General features: G+C 38.1%; 1 protein-coding gene across 18 annotated transcripts in view; it reads left to right on the top strand.

The window, feature by feature from the left end:
• Window positions 1–18,456, top strand: part of SHANK2 (SH3 and multiple ankyrin repeat domains 2) — a 343,211-nt gene that overhangs the window by 124,350 nt on the left and 200,405 nt on the right. For 16 of the 18 annotated variants that reach the window (XM_040701785.2, XM_040701784.2, XM_015286884.4 and 13 more), the window contains 2 exons: window positions 4,426–4,735; window positions 8,877–9,046. In XM_040701785.2, coding sequence (XP_040557719.1) covers window positions 4,426–4,735; window positions 8,877–9,046 — 480 coding nt within the window. Of the gene's footprint in view, window positions 1–728; window positions 990–4,425; window positions 4,736–8,876; window positions 9,047–18,456 lie in introns of those variants that run through there. The other 2 variants (XM_040701789.2, XM_015286889.4) reach the window with 1 other exon arrangement.

The raw sequence follows: 18,456 nt of genomic DNA, 5'->3' as shown, positions 1-18,456 counted from the left end.
GGCCCCATCCAACCTGGCCTTGAGCACCTCCAGAGATGGGACAGTACACTACAAACCGCACACACAACATGCTTATTTATTTTGTGGCATCTTCGTGAAAATGACAGAAATGGCACAGTCAAATTTTAGTATTTTTGCCCTGTGTAGAAAGTGATTCTGTTTTATTTTGGTGTAATCACCGCAGCAAAGGGGAGTGGAAAGTTGCTGGCGCTGATACCTATCTGTGTCAGGCTGGAATATAGGCCAGCTCCAGCTACTCCGGGTAGTGGCAGTTTTGTGTAACGTCTCACTGTAGTCAGTGCGGGCAGCTTGCTGCTTTGATTTGCTTCTCACTTTTCCTTCCAAGCACCGCGTTCAGCAAGCAAGCAAACACCGAAAACCAAAGGGTGTCTGTAAGCCCTGCGGGTCAGCCAGGCAAGTTTGCGAGCTGAGCACGCTAGTGCTCATGAAGCAGCTCCCAGCTCTGCCAGGGCTCCCTGCCACCGGCAACACAGCCTGCAGCGTGTCCGCAGAGCCGTGCTGCATGTCTTCCGTCCTCCCTGCCTCTCGCCCTGGGCCCGGGAGCAGGGCATCACTGCGAGGCGGCAGCGGAGTCGCTCACATGACTGATGCTAGGAGAGAGAGCAGGGTGGTGGTTTTTTTTCCTCCTTCTTTTTTTTTTTTTTTCCTGTGTGTGTGTGTGTGTGTGTGAGCGGCTCCAGTCTATGCACAGTTGGCTCCCAGCTGACAGACAGGATGTGGGGTGGGCTTTGTCACCAGCGCGCCGGGCGCTGTGTGCCCGGCTATGCTGGCAATTACACAGTGCCCAGAAACCTGCTGCTTATGTCAGGGTGCAGGCAGCCTGAACACATAGAAATTGGGTAGCTGTATTATTTTTTTTCTATTTTTTTTTCCTCTTTCTTCCCAGCAAAGGTTATATAATGAGGGGATTGCTGCTAAAGTAAAAGGGAAAATGAAGTCTTTGTTAAATGCCTTCACAAAGAAAGAAGGTAAGCGATGCAAGCAGAACACTTTGATGTTTCAGACTGGTGTTTTCTTGTGTACATTTAATATGATCGGCTTAGTGACTTTATAATTAATTAGTTCATAGAGTTTTGTTTCCAAAATAATTTTATGCTAGACAATCCATTTAGGCAACTGATTATGAAGGCTGGATGTGACTTTATTAATTGCGTTTTTTCTCTGAAGTAGTTATAGAAATGTGTTGTTCCCTAAGAAATGCATTTGAAGGCGCGTAAGGAATTTCCTGAGTGAATTTTTGTCAGTGACTGCTACTCCTTCAGATCTAAGAAATGCCAGGAGTAGAAGGATGCTGAGAGATAAGGAAGAATTAAATGATGCTTTCAGACATGCTTTTAGGGATGATAATTTTAAACTTCAGGGGCTTTAAATTAGTTCAGGCATTTTCATGTCATGTTATATCAACTGCTTTTCCCAAACGAGTTTTGGAATAGTTATTCTTACAGTTGTGAGCATATTGAGATATTAGGGAGTGACAGTGTCCAACAGAGCTAAAAAAGTGGATGTTTGCATTCCATCATTTTGTGTTGTAGTGATTTTTTTATTGTGCAAATAATATAAATAATGACTATAAGAGGAGCTAAAAAAAATATCCGCCCACTTACAGTTTGCAGATTGCCGGGGAAAAGAAACAGTTGGGAGGAATATTAATCACTTCAGGCATGAAAATGTTTATTTTTAACTCTTTCTATAAACGATTTGTTAGACACACATCAATTGCTGTCATTAGTTGTCCCCTTTCCTGTTTATTCTTTGTAGTAAAGGCTGATTTTGCTTGCAGTTCTGTCCTTTAGGATAGAACATTAATAGTGAATCAATAGCTGACTCCTAAATGTAAAATCCCTTTCAGATATGCAAAAGAAAAAGGGTGAATTTAATGTGATACCTGGTGAGCATGCACACATACAACGTGCACTGCTTTCCAGTGGGAGGTAGCGCACAACCCTATGCTTTCACTGGCTGCTGGCACAAAGGTGCTCACAGCTTCCTGCTGTCCTGTCCCCATCCTGAGCTTGTGCCCTCCTGCTGCTGCTGCCATGCACAGCTGACAGCACACGGGCAGAACCTGTGGGCACTATTTGGTTTGATGGAGCCGTGGCCCCGCAGCCTGCGCTTGGTGTAAGCAATTTTAAGGGGTAGAAAACTCAAGTCTTAGGGTCAGACCCCATTTTTACTGAAGTCAGAGACAAACTTTGGTGAACCTGAGGGAAGAAGGCTACTTCTTCAGGCAGAAACCCTGTATCTGCCATACATCTTCTGATTTTGTCTGATTTTTTTCCTGTAATTAAATTGTTGCAGTAGCTAATCTACTGGGTTGTATTTTGTACCTGGGAAAGATTCCTGTCTTCACTGAAATCACATCCTGAGCCATATTCTGAATGCTGAAAGTACAATAGTAGTGCACAAACAGCACATCTACGTCATAGACATTGATCAGAATATCTGTGGATGTTAATTCTGGATATAAGAGCTGTGAATATTCTTCAAGTTAGTACTAGCCCATGGGTTTCATTGTGACATTTGAGGCAGTAAGGTGCTTTCAGTGACACACTTTGCTGCTTTGAATCCCTGAAAAGCTATGAAGCACGACAGATTTGGAATGTCCAGAAAATTATATAGAATTTCTGTCAGTTTCTAGCACAGATATTGAACTTTATGCATTTGACATCCTTTAAAGACTACTTCCCTTGTGTCAGCCTCTTTTCAAATTATGGAAATAAATTTAAAGCCTTTCCTCTCCATGCACGCTGTTCTCTTTTCTATGGTTGTTCTGATGTTGTTGAGCTACTTATCAGATACTGTTTCAACTCATTAGAAATATTAAGGATGCTATTTTAAAATACTCAGAATCACGGTTAATCATGAAACAATTCTGGTGAAAATTATGTACATCATTCTTTTCCTTACAATTACACCTTTATTTTACATTATAAATATGCTTTCAGTTTTGCTCTGGAACCTTCAGTTTTGCTGTGTTCTCCCAATTAAAAGCTATCTGTCAAGGCAGGACAGATTGATTCCTGTGTATATTCAAATTTATGTGAATTCATTTACTTATAGCATATGACAGACACATTCTAATTCTGTTATTTTGTATGTTTTTAAAGGGCATTGAATGTGTAGACATTTGTGACACTTTGGAGACGTAGGATGATAGTTTGTGGGGCTTCTTTCCCAACTGAAATATGATCTTTGAAAATTACAACAGCTCAGTGAAGTCCTCAGAATGGCACCTGGCTGCCTTGTATTAGTTATACTACTGTGACTTTTCAGGTGTAACTCTGTGTATTTTTCAGATGTAAATACATGCAGGATCAATCCTACGACCCCATGAGTTCCACTGAAAGTAAAGAGAGTACTTGCGTGAATGTAGACTGAGCTAAGTATGAGTTTCCAGGGTCAGGTCCCTTACTGCCTTATAAAATAAGTAGAAAGTGCTGTCAAATGTTCTAGTATGAGTTGAGTGCCTTTTATTAGGAAATTCTACTTTTAAATTGCACTTGCAAGTAACTGACCCACTAGAGTGAGAAATGAGGATCTGGAATATGTATTGTTTGCTTGTCCAAATTCTTGTATGGCTGCAGCAATGTACTAGTAACATGGATGAATGGATAGGCTCTCTGGTTTGCATTAGGCTTTTATTGCTCTTGCTTTTGTTTTCTGTAATGACTGTTTCATTAACTAGCATACTGCAGCCTTTGGATACAGTCATGTTCTCCCCAGGACATGGCATGTGACAAGGCGAGTGTATTACCCTGGGGTAATATGCTCTATATACAATAGTAATAGATGGAGTAGAAATGCCTAGATTAGAAAGAGATGAATACCAGGGGATTGTAGAGGTGTAATAGAGTTCTGCCAGAAGAAAAATCTATGTCCTTGATTTTTAACCTGAAAGATGGGGATAAGGTGACTGTTAACACAACAGATTTCAGGTTAGGCCTGAACTTGCGATGGAACAAAATTGGAGAATTTTGTTGGATGCTGACTGGAGAGCAGAGATGGACGATGATACACCAAAACCTACTGATCAGCCCCATTCAGTGTCTTTCTGATTGAATATTAGGACATAGAGTGAATCTGAGCAGTATGAGAGTCAAGCTTCGTGATAATTAGCTGTTTCCCTTTTCATAGGCTGTAGCTCAGACTGCTCAGCAGACTCTGACCACTGGCATTGCCTGACTGTTTATTAAAACCTGCAAACACATTAATGTTGGCCAGTTGTTTTCAGTTTTAATGATGTTTTGAGGATAATTAATTTGATTAAATATGCAGGCAAGGTAAAGTTTCTGTCTCTGCAGAAAAAAACAATACCATATGTTGCTAAAGCTTTTTATGGGGTGGTAAGCGCATACAAGTGATAAATTCATCTATGGTTACCCTGGATTGTCTTTCTTTACACAGTGCCCTTTAGGGAGGCTCCTACCTACTCAAACAGAAGGCGGAGACCCCCAAGCACCTTAGCAGCACCACGTATCTTGCTTCGTTCCAACAGCGACAACAACCTGAACATCAACAATATCCCCGAGTGGTCAGCCTCCTCTTCTGCGTCTTCCCACCGCAGCCTTTCACCTCATCTACTTCAACAGATGCAGAATAATCCTAATGGAACTGTAAAAACTGTGGGGAGCTACACTCCATCCTCCCGGAGCCGGTCACCGTCCCTAAACAGGTTGGGAGAGGATGGCAAACGGCAGCAGCACCGGCACATCAGGTGAATTTTGAACATTCACAAAGTATGAGATATTCCTAATGGTATCATAGCTGCTACAGTGCTATGTTCTTTTGTGGAATTTATCTGACCGTTTTGCATACTATATAATGTATGGGTAACAAAATCTCAACACAGTGGAACGTGTTCGAATGTGAAAGTTCTAATCCTTCCCACCCCTGGTAGTCAGTGCTAGCTGGTTGTCTACAGAGCTTGAACAGTAAGGAAGACTACAAAATCTAGCAACGCTCATCAGCTCCAAATCACAGTACAAGTTCTCAAGATCTTCTAATAGTTAAAAAAAAAAAAAAATTGTATTCAGCAGCCATAAAAGATATTTCTGAGATTCTTGGTCCCTTCAGAAAACTATTGGTCGTGCTTGAAACCTGTGCTGTGAGTGATAGAGCAGAGACTGTTTAAGTTTTCTCTTCTACAGATGAGTGCTGAACCAAACAGGAAACCAGAGGGAATAAGCGTGGGCAATAAGTGGGGCTGTTCAGGAGGCTGACTGAGAGCAGAGGGAGTTTCTTGAGATGTTGGTGATAGGTGTCACGGGCTGCTGTCATGATTATCCTTGCTGCAGGGTTTCACATTCCCTCAGACTTTTCTGCTTTCTCTCCTCTTGAAATATAAACGTGATTTAGCAGGCACTCTGCAAATAACCTGCAGCTATGTCCCACTGGAGAGCAAATCCTGACTAATTAGAGTGATGTAGATATTGCAAGTAATATAATAAATCAGATGATTCTGTCTAGGTTTTGATCACAAATGAGGACTTTAGGTTTATGAAGCCACTGTCAAACAGTGAACAGGTAAATTAGTTACAGCTTCCCCTTGTGTCAGACACAGGAAATGCATCTGTCAAGTGTGCAGGTGGTGGAGTTGCACCAGGATGATAAGCCAGAGGGGTTAAAACACAGGGTTACAAGAATGAAGGAAGGCGAGATCGGGTACTGATGGGGACGTTCAGTGCTTAAATATTATGACAAAATGCATTTAATTCAGTCATCATTTAAAATATCAGCCTTTGTCCATCCTGTTTCCTAATATCAAAAATAATCCATTCTTCAGTGCGGAAAAGGCAAGGGTATTGTTAAGCAATGCAGGTGTTGGTTTCTATTTGTTATTTGCAAGTATCTGAAACTTTATTCAAGTTTTTGAGTCAGTAAAACAAAATGTGATGTAGGTGAAGTTACTGTGCACATTTTGCATGTTGGTATTCTCTCTTTGGCTCTAGGCACCAAAACTGATAGTCATTATTTGTGCTGGCAGCAATATTGCTGGGACGTGGTGCATAAAAAAGTTAACCAAGAAGTAAGAATCCCTGAAAGAAATTCTTAGGCGAGTAGTTTCATGTAGTAGAGCAGATTATGTTACAATAGCGGTAAAAACTCATTTCGTTATAATTTGGATTTCACATAGAACTCTATCAATTTCATGTTGTCTGTAAGGAGACCTCACTCAGGTGAGGAGGCGGCTGCGAGATGGGTTTTGCAGAATGAGTGTGCTTGTGTTCTACTGAATGCTGCTGGTGTCACCAAAGTGGGAGGATTTACCTTGTGTTCCGTGACTACTTCAGCTGTAAGGGATAAAAAGTGCCTTTTCTTCAGTATTCCCGGGGTAATGTGCTTCCTCATTTCCAGAGTACAAACACTTCTTTAGAGAACAAGTAAAAAAAGAAAAAATTGAATAAGCATTTGAGTGATGTTTATTTGGTTTGGATTTATTCAGCCACTTTTCCATTTCAGTGAACCAGTGATTTTGAAAACTAGCATAAATGATAGTGCAAACAAATTTCCTGCCTGAAATTGCATGGTAAAAAATATTGGTTGTTCTGTTAATGCATCAGTATGATTGCTACACTCACAGCTGCCCAGATGCAGTGGATCTATCTGTGCTATGTACCAGCAAGACTTTTCTGAGAGAGAACCAGAGCTCCTACAAGTGCTGGAAGAGAACTGATGGCTCTCTGAGTGTAAAGGCAACCAAAACATTTTATAAGTAATCTCTCCCTGCAGGCAATGCCTTTTGTTGCCACAGGCCTGCTTTGCTGCCTTGAATGGCACTTTGCATGACACAGATTTTGTTTCACTGTGTGACCACCTACTTACTATCAGCTAAACGTGGGAATTGTTGCTGTCTCTGCTAATTATTTGCAAACAGTACATCACTGTGAAGCTGCTTCTCCCTTCATATGACAGAGCCCTTTTTGACATTGCCACGGATTGGATTTTGGAGCCGCAGCAGCAGAAGGGGCAGGGTAATGGAAAAGGTCAGAGTTAGCATCACCAGGAGGTTAATGAGGTTTCAGAGAGCAGTCTGCTGCTGGGAAGGAGAGGGCTGGAGTGTGATGCTGGAAGGGGTCCACGTGGTCATTGCAGCCTGTCACTCATGTGTTTGTTTATATTCTCACTTGGCTGCTGTTCTCCACACCAGTCAGGGGCGGCCACCTACTCCTGGGCAAGGGGAAAGCATACTAAACTCCCTACGTCGTCTTCTGGCTTCTTCTTGGCGTGGAACTTGCTGGGGCAAGGGGACAAAAGGGAGATCTTTTTAAGAAGTCATGACTTCAGTGTTGCAGCCCTGATTTCCATTAGCAAGCCCGTCTCATGTGAGAAGATGTCTTCAGTGCAAAGCTTCAAAATGCCATTATAGCCTCCTCTTTCAGTAAGACAGAAAATGAATGAACCTTCAGTGAGAGGTCAATAAAATGCTGCTACCAGATTAGGCAGAAAATGCAGCATGATATGTTTGGGAATTGTACATGGAGCAACAGTTTATCGATCTGGGTTGTTTTCAGTTGTGAGTATTTCTTCACTTAGAAGGAAAAAGAAATGGATCCAAACTGAAAATTGAATGTCATCTTTTCCTCTTTTCCTTTAAATGGTGAGTCATTTCTCATGCAAAGTCCTTCGCAGACAAGCAACAGGAGTTTACTTTTAAAGACTTAAGGACAGTTCAGCAACTCTTCACAGTAATAGGAAAGCATGACGCAGTGAAAGGGGGACATCATTCCAAGTGATGAAGAAGTTACTGAGTAGGATGGAAATGTTCATGATAAAAAAGGAGAAGATGGGGAAACAGTAAGGAACAATCCTCATATTTCGTTTGGTTTATGGCAGTGTGAGATCATTCATTTCTCCTTACAAGAATATGGAGAGTTGAAATGCTAGATCACCAATCATTCGTCTTTTTTCTACTCTTTTCCTAAAAATCTTTATTAATATTTTTCTTTCTCACAAATGATTTCTGTTTCTAGACTTTAAGGCCTTCATACTTTACATTTAAAAAAAAAGTTGAATAGCAGGTTATTGGAAGTTTATGATATCTCCTACAAGTTTTCTGTCCTCTAATATTTGCCTCTTTCTCATGCTATATTTTTGACAGTTACTTATTTTGTAGAGTTTTAATACTTAGCTGTTCAGTAGTTTTCAATAATTTCTCTCTGTGTATCATAACTGGATTGTGAGTTTTTTAATGATCTATGACTTGTTAGTACAGGCCACTCTGAAGTCATTGCAAGAGCTATTGATTCCCACAAATAAGTAATGATCTCTTGGAGAATATGCTGGCCATGCTTAGTGCAGATTCAGATCCAATATTTAGCTTCAGGCCTTGGAGTGATGAAGTAGCTTAATTATTTAGTTCATAGTAGAGTGATGAAGTAACTTAAGTTTTCGGTCTATTCACTTAATAATTCATTTTTCTCGATTGTTCAGTTAACATTGCAATATTATAAAGATATCCATTCCCAACAAACATTGTATATAGGGATGTTTAAAAATCTTTCTGACAAATTGTGGTGCTGTGATGTATGGTTGGACAGAAAATTTAAAGTTAATCTGGGACTGTGAATGTGCAAGTTCAATTTGTGGGAAAACTAAAAAACTTTAGAATTATTTGTTTTATTTTCTAGACCAACATGATCAGATGCACATTTTATTTCAAACAAAGATTTCCAGAATGTAAAGAACACATTTAAGATGAAAATAGAATGTGTGTGTATTTTTTTCTGCAGAGTTAGATGCCTTACTGGAAGATGATTATGCTACACACTGCTTAATTTAATACTACCAATATAATGTTAAATGATTAACTTTCTTCATTTTAAATAACCAGTAATGATTTTAATTTCAATTTCCAGTGCTGTTTACAATCCTAGTGCCAACAAGGATACTCTGTCTGCCTTGGATTACCAGGGTCCAAAACGCAAGCTTTACAGTGCTGTACCTGGAAGACTTTTTATTGTCGTAAAGCCATATCAACCTCAAGGAGAAGGGGAAATTCATCTGCACAAAGGAGACAGAGTAAAAGGTGAGTAATTAATTTTGAATAAGCCTTTCCTTCTCTACATTGAAATTTTATTTTAAAAATATTTTATATTTTAGGAAAATCTGTCTCATATTTAATAGAAGTGATTTTTTGCTTTTGTTTCTTTAGACGGTATTTTGCTCCTAGTTCTATTTTGTAACCAATTCATATTCAGCTACCATTTTAACTCTAAGTGATTTTGAAATATTATTAAACTTCAAAAACATGTGGAGTAGTAGCAGCATGTTGTACAGAACATGTACTTGGCTTCTGTAGTCATTACAGAAAGACAACGTTAGCACTTCAAAAGTTTCTAAACTTGTTGGCTATCTAAAAAGCTCAGGAAGGAAACAGCAATAGGGTCAAAGTCTGTCTCTGTTCCTTTCCTCAAGGAACAGTTCACTAGTTGAGTAGAAAGAGTCCCCTCCTGAGAGTTAGCATAACTAGATAGATAGAGTCTGGTGTAAATATTCCAGGGAGCAAATATGGTGATACACATATCATTTCTGGTCTTTGGTGCACTTCCCAAGCAGCAATACAGTAAAATCAAAGTCAAAGTTCATGTTATTACTTTGAAGACAATATATACTTCCAGATAAGGCTGAGAGAGTGAGAAATGTGGTGTACAGGACTAAACTTCCTAAGAGAGTTAACCACAGTTTAATCTGTGGTTTTGCACATCCATCTAAAACTGGTACAAAAAGACTTTCTTGTCAATACATGCAAACAAAATTCCAGTTATTTAGGCAAATAAAAAGAAGTAAATTCAGTATCCTAAATAAAAATGTTAAACAAATGAAAATTTCCCTGCAACTGAAACTCTTTCCCTTCCAAAGGAAAATATCTCCCTTTTCTGATCCTGCATGTAGTAGCTGGAAGTAATTAGGGAGATATTAAAAAGTATTTTTCTATTTTGGAAATGGTTGACTCTTGAAGCATTTGTACGTTTGATAACTTTTTTAAACTCAATCCTTCAGAAGGTGTAGAGCAAATCTCAAGAATGCTGTACTTTAAAGATAAAACACATGTAAGATGTGTTTTAAATGCAAGGATGAAGGAGGAAGGTTAAATTTAGGTGAGCTGGTGATTGCTGTAGGGCTGAAAAAATGATTTGACAGTTCTGAGAGACTGTGCCTCGTCTGATAGGAAGCAATGATTGAGTGAAAGAAATAGTACACAAAGAAATTAGGGAGAGCCAATAGGATCACTTAATGAAACTCTGTAGAAGTTGACAAGTAATGGGAGTTAAGTAAGCTAGAGTAAAATTAATAAAGGCAAGCAAAGGACTGAGGTTATAGAATTTCTTGGGAATGCCAGCTATCAAGTAAAATTCAAGTCACAAATAGCAGAGTTGGCTTCAAATTCAAGCAAAATTGACAGATTTGCATCTTCTGGGAACCTGTTTTGTAAGCATTCAATGTATGAGAATAAATGCAAGAGAAGTAATGCATAATATCAGCTAACAAAAGCCTTGAAGTGTCAAAAGAATGGGTACAACCTAGAGAAAGTTTGTTACATTATGAGTAACTGTCATGCAAAACATAAAGTAAATTGAATGTAAATGTGATTTTCATACTTTTACATAAGAATACTGAAAATGTGGAGGCCCGGGGTCTTGCATGGAGTTTGTTCTCGCTGAAAAGATGCAGGAAAAGGACAGTAGAGAAAGCTACATGTTAGTGAACTGAAAGAAAATGATAACAAAAACATGAAACTTATGTGTATTCCAGAAGTTTTTGCTTGAGCATAATCTCAGGAGGTTTATCACAGCTAGGGAGAATTGCTGGTTCCTACAAAAGGTGAAATTTGAGGAGTCACGGGTGGCTACTAAATAGGTTTCTGCATCAGATGTGTTCATGAGGTCCCTTGTAGCTGCCAACAGATAATGAATATGGCTGAGCAACAGCATCTGCTCTTCGGGAAGCATTATATCCCTGCATGATTTTGTTCAAGTGAGTTGCTGAATTTAAAGATAGGGTAATACTTTTCTTTATGTAGAGGATTTAAGAACAACATAGACCATAGATTCTAGTCACCAGAATAAAGCATCAGAGACTCCAGGTAGTTCTGGAGAAAGACAAAGTAGAAAATGTTTTCCCTGACAGAAGTGGAAACAGTATAACACATCCCTTCGGATGCGGAAGTATGTAAGATGTTCGTTAACAGGCTGCTTGTTTACAGTAGAATTTGGGCTGATTATATGCAAAAATTACCGACAAACAAGGGATTTAAATTTCAATGAAGATTTTAATAGCTAAATAAATTAGTTCAGGAGTCCTTGGTTCTAAGCTACTGTGACAGTAACTGGAAAACAATGCAAAGGGAAATTAGTTCACTTTTCAGATCTTCCTATAATAGGATGATCAGAATATAAGACAATGATTTTGTGGGGGCACTAACCAAAGTATGTAAAAATACTGAAACAGAAAATAGGGAATATTTATATTTACTGAAGCTGACTATAAATTATTTATTACCTTTATAAAAAGCAAGGCTTACCTATCCAACATCAAATCATCCCTACAGGGATTCTTTGTTATCAAATATATGATTTGCACATTGAAGTAAAAAGCTAGCAGAGATCTAGGATTTGCAGGCACGCTTGTTTTACAGCATTTTATAGAACTTCAATGCAGTGAAGTCTAGTGAGATACTTATGCATGTCAATCCTTTTAGGATTCTTTTGGAATCTTTTGGAAAAAGAAAAGCATGTACATAGGGAAAAGAAAACAACAATAGTTCTGCTACTTAAGATGAAGTCTTGCTGAGTGTAATTTAAGTCTGTTTGCACAGGCTAGAACCATATCATAGACTCCAATTACTCATCAAAGGAAAAAGTTTCAGAAGCATATCAAACCCCATTTCTTGTTATCATGTCAGTGGTTCTTCAAGTGTCACAAAAAATATGTCAGAATGTACACAACAAGGTCATGCAGAGGATGAAGAATCCAACTGAAACGACATGGATGCTTTAAAAAGGTCTCGGATAATGGAGTGGAAGAAGGATTCAAACTTAGTATATGTGACAAAAATCTAGGTTCAGTTAAACAATTCATGCCTCTATTCAGGTGAAAACGTAATTATTTGTTAAAAAATAAAAAAAATTGTTCCAACAGGAAGGATTGATAGATTTCCTCTCCATCATCTGAAAGCACAGACATCAAAGCTCACATCTCTTACTACTGTGTGCTGACTGTGAAGTCCTCCTTCGTGAGTAGAAGGTCCACTCAGTATCTGGTATATCGTGTCCTGTCCCTGAAACTTGCTTAGCAAGACCACGATCCAGTCAGCGCTAAAATTTTGCACAGGTTACATAACCTATTAATTCAAGATCATTTTATTTAGTTTGGGAATACATATGCCTGTTATGAGCCTTAGAGACTCACTGTGGTGTTTGAAAACACTCTTGCCTTACATTTAAAAAATAAAAAGCTTTCTCTTGACCCCACTCGTGCCAACTTGAGAGCTGCACTGTACCCTGATGCTTAGGTGGTTCTTGGGTTACAGATTAGTACAGAAATTCCTTGTGGGGTTCCAGGCTCTGTTCAGTCTGACTGTTCTCATCAGAGAATCCCGTGAGATTGATCACTATAAAGATGTTGCAAGGCAGTAATCCAGAACAACATGTTGGAGAAAGGGATAAATTGGGAAATGTGTGTCTTTTCTTTTATAACTTGGTACAATAAGACAGGACATGGAGGTGAGCGACTCCCTAACCTCTTGATACTTTTATCAGGTGAAGATGAGGCAGAATTTTTTTTCTTTCTAAAACCTTTGAAAGTGCATGAGTGACAATAGATTACAGTAGATCGCACAAGGAAACTATTCAGGAAAATGTATGAATGAGCAAGGTCCAAAGAAAATGTAAACTAAACAAAATGGTCTTGTATTAATAGAATATTACATAGCCTCTACAAAAATATCAGCTTTATTTTTGGTTGTTAGTCATACTCACTGACATCATTTGTGTGTCTGCCACTCATGAGAGAAGGGCCATGGCTGATGTAAAAATAAACCTGGTTTCTTTATGCAGGTTTCATTCAAACATAAATGAAGAGCTAGCTTCATTCCCTATTGAAATATTTTTATCATATTTTGTTTCATTTGCATTTTGCTATGGGCCTAGAATTCCACTGCAATAAAACTAATTCAGTCTAAACAGACACACACAAACACACAATGTAAAGTATATGCAAAATGCACTTCAATAATCTTTTGCATTGGTGTATTTAATTCTTAAACTGTAACTCAAGTGGCATCTTTTATAACAAAACTCAGATACGGATAATACTTCTAAGCACTCTGTGTGTGAAGAATGAATACTTTTCTGTGCCATGAGGACAAAGAACTACAGAAGGATGTATGCATCCCTGAGAAGGTTACCTGTGATTCAAGTCTGTAGTAGCATACCTTGTTGTGAAAGTAGTAGATGCTACCTCTGGTCACAACTCAGCACAGAGCAGACAATCTCTGGTCCCTTAGAAACAAAACAATAAAGGTTTTTCTGTTTTTTCAGAAACAATGTTATATTACAACATACCTGAAGCGGACATGAATTATCTCTTACTGACTGAAGAAAAAAATAAAGCATCTCCTGATTCAGATACTTTGAAAACCTCTGAAGCCTCATCTTGCTCACAGTTTTGCTCTTCCTGTCTTTCCATCATTATGTGCTTTTATTACAGTTTGTCCATTTGCCACATGATTCCTATCTTTCTAATTTTTGGGTCCCAGAGTACTGTCTACTGTTTCCTTATGGGTGGCCTCCAACTCTAAATTTTTGCTTATCTCTTTATTTTTATTGCCTCCCATGGTATCACCACCCCTTCTGTTTCACCTGGAAGGCAAATACATGGGCCAGTTCTGAAAAATGCTTGGTTTCTCTGTTACTCTGATTAAATAACTTTTCTACTGTTCATCCTCTGGAAATATGGGAGGTTTTTCTGGTACCTCCAATATGTTCCAACGTAGAGTTTTTTGGGAATCTTGTCAGATGCCTCCTGTGCAGGTGCAGTCTGTCCATCTGAGACTAGTTTAGCACAGTCAAGGTCTGCTCCCAGATACATTCTCTTGTGTTACAGAAACAGAAGTTGTACACTAGTGGTGACTCGAGCATTTGTTCTACCAGAAGGTCATCAGTTCTCTGTATTAGAAATACTGACCTGTGCAACAGTACTTTTACTTCAATGTGCTCTCAACCAGTAGGGCAATCCGAATATATCACTAACATTTTAATTTCTTGTGAAATCTACTTGTAAGTCATTTTGAAAAAGAAAGATTATTAAACACCTGCTGTGCTTGAAAATATTGCCAGCAGACAGTGTTTGTGGGCAGAAGGAAAGTTGTTCTCCTGGGCTTTTGCACTTGTTAGATTAGTAAATAAAATACTGGAAAGGGAAGAGCTACATAAATGTATCTTGTTTCTTCAATAGCATTTTGTACCTTCAGTGAGTGAACAAGGCAGCCGAATTTAACCTAAAAGGTTTGCATAAAGATTGTTATACTATAAAATATGAAGGATGAAATTAATGTGAAATTACCCTTGCTCAGATTCATTGGTCTCTTTAGTTTCCTTACTGTCTCCTGACTTGATCAGTTTGATTTTAACTCCTAACATAAATAGTTATGACTCATTGCAGATAATAACCTAATTCATTTCTTCCAGTCGCTCGTACCTGAAGAATAGGAGACAGAATTGTGCTTCTAACTGGTACATCAGAGTGATATGACAAACACATGGCCTTGCTCCTGCTCAAGCAAGAATGCTTGCTTTGCTCAGGAGGCTGCATGAAGTGGGTTAGGATGTTCTTACATCTTCAAATCCCCGTCATCTTCACTGACAGAAAACATTCAATAGACACAGAATACGAGTGAGGTGAGCTATTAATTGGATATGAGTGCACTACTGTCATCTGACACAGTAGTATAGTCTCCTGATCTAAGTTGGTTTGGAGCCACTTCTCAAATTAATTATTTCTGCTTTGCACTCCCCACACCTGTAGTTTGGGCATTTCTCTGGTGAAGAGCAAACCTGGCTTGATCCATGCCTTCCTCAACAGAGATGGTGATAAAACGTACAGAGCTATAGATTTTCTCATTTCTTGATTCTAATTTGTTCAGTATTCAGATCAGTACAGGAGGATTGTTTCATGCACTGTTTTCATCTCTACTCCACTTTCTTCAAACTAAGACACACACCCAAACAGCAGAGAGATAAGCTTTGTAAAAAATAGTTCACAAAGGTAAAGAGGAAGAAAAAGAGTACAATGCTAGATCTTGACTGGAACAGCACAGTTCATTCAGTTCCATTTCAGTTGAGCTCTCTTTCCTCAGATTTAGAGGATTAAGGGCAGATTATTGCATTTGTAGACTTTGACGTAGTGAGTGATTGCTCTGTTAACAATCCATCGTTGTCAACCACCTCTCAAGCCAGGGCTTGAGCATTGCTTCTTGAACGTTGCTTGTTTTCTTTCTTAACAAAATACCGGTGATAAAGGGAAAAAATGCTGCTCTGAGTCAGGATTTAGCCTGACATTGATGGTGGCCATGGTGGCTGTGGCTGACGTGCTGCCAAAAGTTTAAGCTAATTCTCCTCAGCCTTCCCATCCTTTAGTGGTGTAGGGGTGGTGGTGGGGGAATAGGACACAACTGGGAGACATGCAGTTATCAGAGTTTATCAGTTAGTCTGTTAAAAGAAATCAGACAATATAATGGTTGAATTACAGGCCAGTAAGGTAGGTTTTCTGATAAACAAGAGAGGTCATATAGATTACAGGAATTTGATTAGATTAATCCTAGAAGTCACAGATGATCACACATTGGTTTTAGAGGCGAAACTGGAAGTTAAATGTAAAATCTAAAAGTGAGAAATATCTTCTGTCCATATTACTTCCCTGGTTTCAGTTCTCTGCAACGTTCCACAGACAGAGATCAGGAAGGACTGCTGAATTTGGTTCTCCACTAAAAGAAATGCCTGTGAAGCTACTGTTGAATCCAACTGCTCAGGTCAATCATGCAAAATCATTAACTGCGGATACACAAGGCTTTCCTTCCAGATTGTACGTGGACTGCACAGGAACATTTTCTACATGGCAGCTGGGGCTTGTTTGCATGCTGGAGGCCTTAACATGATTTTATCAGTGCTATAGGCAATTAGTTCCTTTCTAGTAGTTTTGCGCTTGTCTCAAGATATGTCAGTCTCTCTTGATCATGTGTTTTAAAGCCAGAAATGATCTGCCCATAAGGCAGAACAGACAGATCCTGTTCATTGTTAATGACAGGGAGGGCAGGCAGGATATGTCTCTGGAACAAATGAGGATACATAAAGAAATGGAGTAAAATTTAAACCAGATTTTCAGAAAAAGAGAAAGCAAGAGTAAGTTGTAACTTCTGCTGACCTCCAGTTATCTTGCTTTTAATGTGTATGAGTCAAGATGCACTTCACATGCAGAGAACAGTCGCTCTGCAAGGTAACTGTCAATTTACTTTTCTCTTTACTTGCTTCTCTGAAAACATAGTTTAAACCTTTAACTTTTTTAAACTGAAATGTATTTAGAGGAAAGAAGTTGTCCCTATAACACAAGGTTAAGAAAATACATTTTTAAGTTGTAACTTTTTAAAGGTATTTTTTAAGCAAAACTGTTTTTCTAATGAAACACCTACTCTTGGAGCAGTTATCTATCATTTGGAAGCTGTCCTTCCAAAGGGCAAATAACTCTGCAAATTTGCATCAAACAACTGACACTTCTAAAAGAAAAAAGGCTATAGTAGATGTTTCTGAGAGAAAAATTTGGTTTTCTGCCCTTTAGAAAATTAAAAAATATACAGTTTAATTAAAAAAAAACTTGGAGATAAATTGTTGTTTATAGCTCAAATTTTCACTCAAACTTTGCTATCTACAATTCAAAGGAGAGCTTTTTTTTTTCATTAGGTAAATAGCACTCTTTAGCAATAACTGAGCAATGGTATGAAGGTAACTGACATGGTCAAACTGCATTTTGAATGGAAGGGGCAGTGTCATTGTTCCTTACAGATGAAAAAGGAAATTCTGAAATTTTCTGTTCTCTATTGCAACTTCTAGGGAGTTCTAGACATTCCTCCTCTCACTAAAAGTATTGAGATCTTCAGCTGCTCATCGTTAGCAAACGTATTCACTTTCAGCTCTGATGGCTCTTACATCAGCATAGGCTACTTCTGTTGGCAGATATTTCAGCTTGTTTTCAACTTCACTTGATGCTCTATTGCCACTGTGATCATTTCCTTTTTTCTCTCAGTAGTAGAAATATTTTTCTTTTTTTCTGTAGCAGATCTATCATCGCCTCTACAGATAAGTATTTGTTTTCCCATGAAAGAGTGTTTTATATTTATATTTTATACTAGTACCAAAAATTGGTTGTAGATGTTACAAAGCAGTTTCACATAAACCCTGTAACATCTATAGACAATGGCCTGTATTTGGCTGTAATTTCCATTACATTTTTTGCGAAAAGGATAACTAGAACAATTATTCCATTGAATCTTCAGTATTATTAAGAATTTCAGAAATTGTTTGCATTATTAGTGGATGGAAAAATGTTCTCACCCCCTGTTATATGGCAGTAGCATAATGAAGGGAGCTATAATGTGGAAGAATACATTTTTTTATGATTTGATTTATGTTAATTTTTGGTCATACATTGAGTGGTTTGGTTTGAGATAAGTATGTTATATTGTTAATAAACTTAGAGAAGTTATTTGAGTTAAAAAAGCCTATGACAGATTGGTACTGTGTGTAAATTCTTTACCATTTTTCGGACTTCAGCAAAGCTGAATCTGGCTGGTATTAGGTATAATACTTAAATGACATTAAAATATAAGATCCTGATAGGATCTACTTATGCATATATTCAGGTTATTCAACTGCTTCGTCTTTGTTCAATTTTGATTTGAACTTTTGTTCATGTAATTAAATATAGGTCTTGTTTTAAAGTATAGTTTTCTTGTGAAAAGACATACCAGAATTTGCAATGTTACTAGAGCCTTGATTTTATTCTTATAACATCACATTCTTTTTTGTAATTCATATTGTGTGTAAAGAGACTCTGGCCTGCTCTTACCATAGCAACCACATCTTTTGTTTTTACAAAAAGCAAGAGGAAAAAAACATACTTGAAATGGTAAAGCATAATTATTAATTTTGGGAGAGTTATCCTTTGATTTACCATTGTTATGTCCTTCAGAAGGGAAAATGTTGACTAGAAAGTCTCTTGCTAGTACCAAATTATCTATTATAACATATCTCTTAAGCATCGTTGTAAGAAGGAAAAGACAGAGATTAAGCCGTCATCCTAAAAGAGCATTAATGGTTTCAACAGTATATATATACACATATAAAAATTATCCTTGTTCCCAGCTATCTGTGTTGGAATACATGA

Source organism: Gallus gallus, chromosome 5 (genome assembly GCF_016699485.2).
Source record: "Gallus gallus isolate bGalGal1 chromosome 5, bGalGal1.mat.broiler.GRCg7b, whole genome shotgun sequence".
Taxonomy (NCBI): Eukaryota; Metazoa; Chordata; class Aves; order Galliformes; family Phasianidae; genus Gallus; species Gallus gallus.
This window is presented reverse-complemented; position numbering and strand designations above follow the sequence as displayed.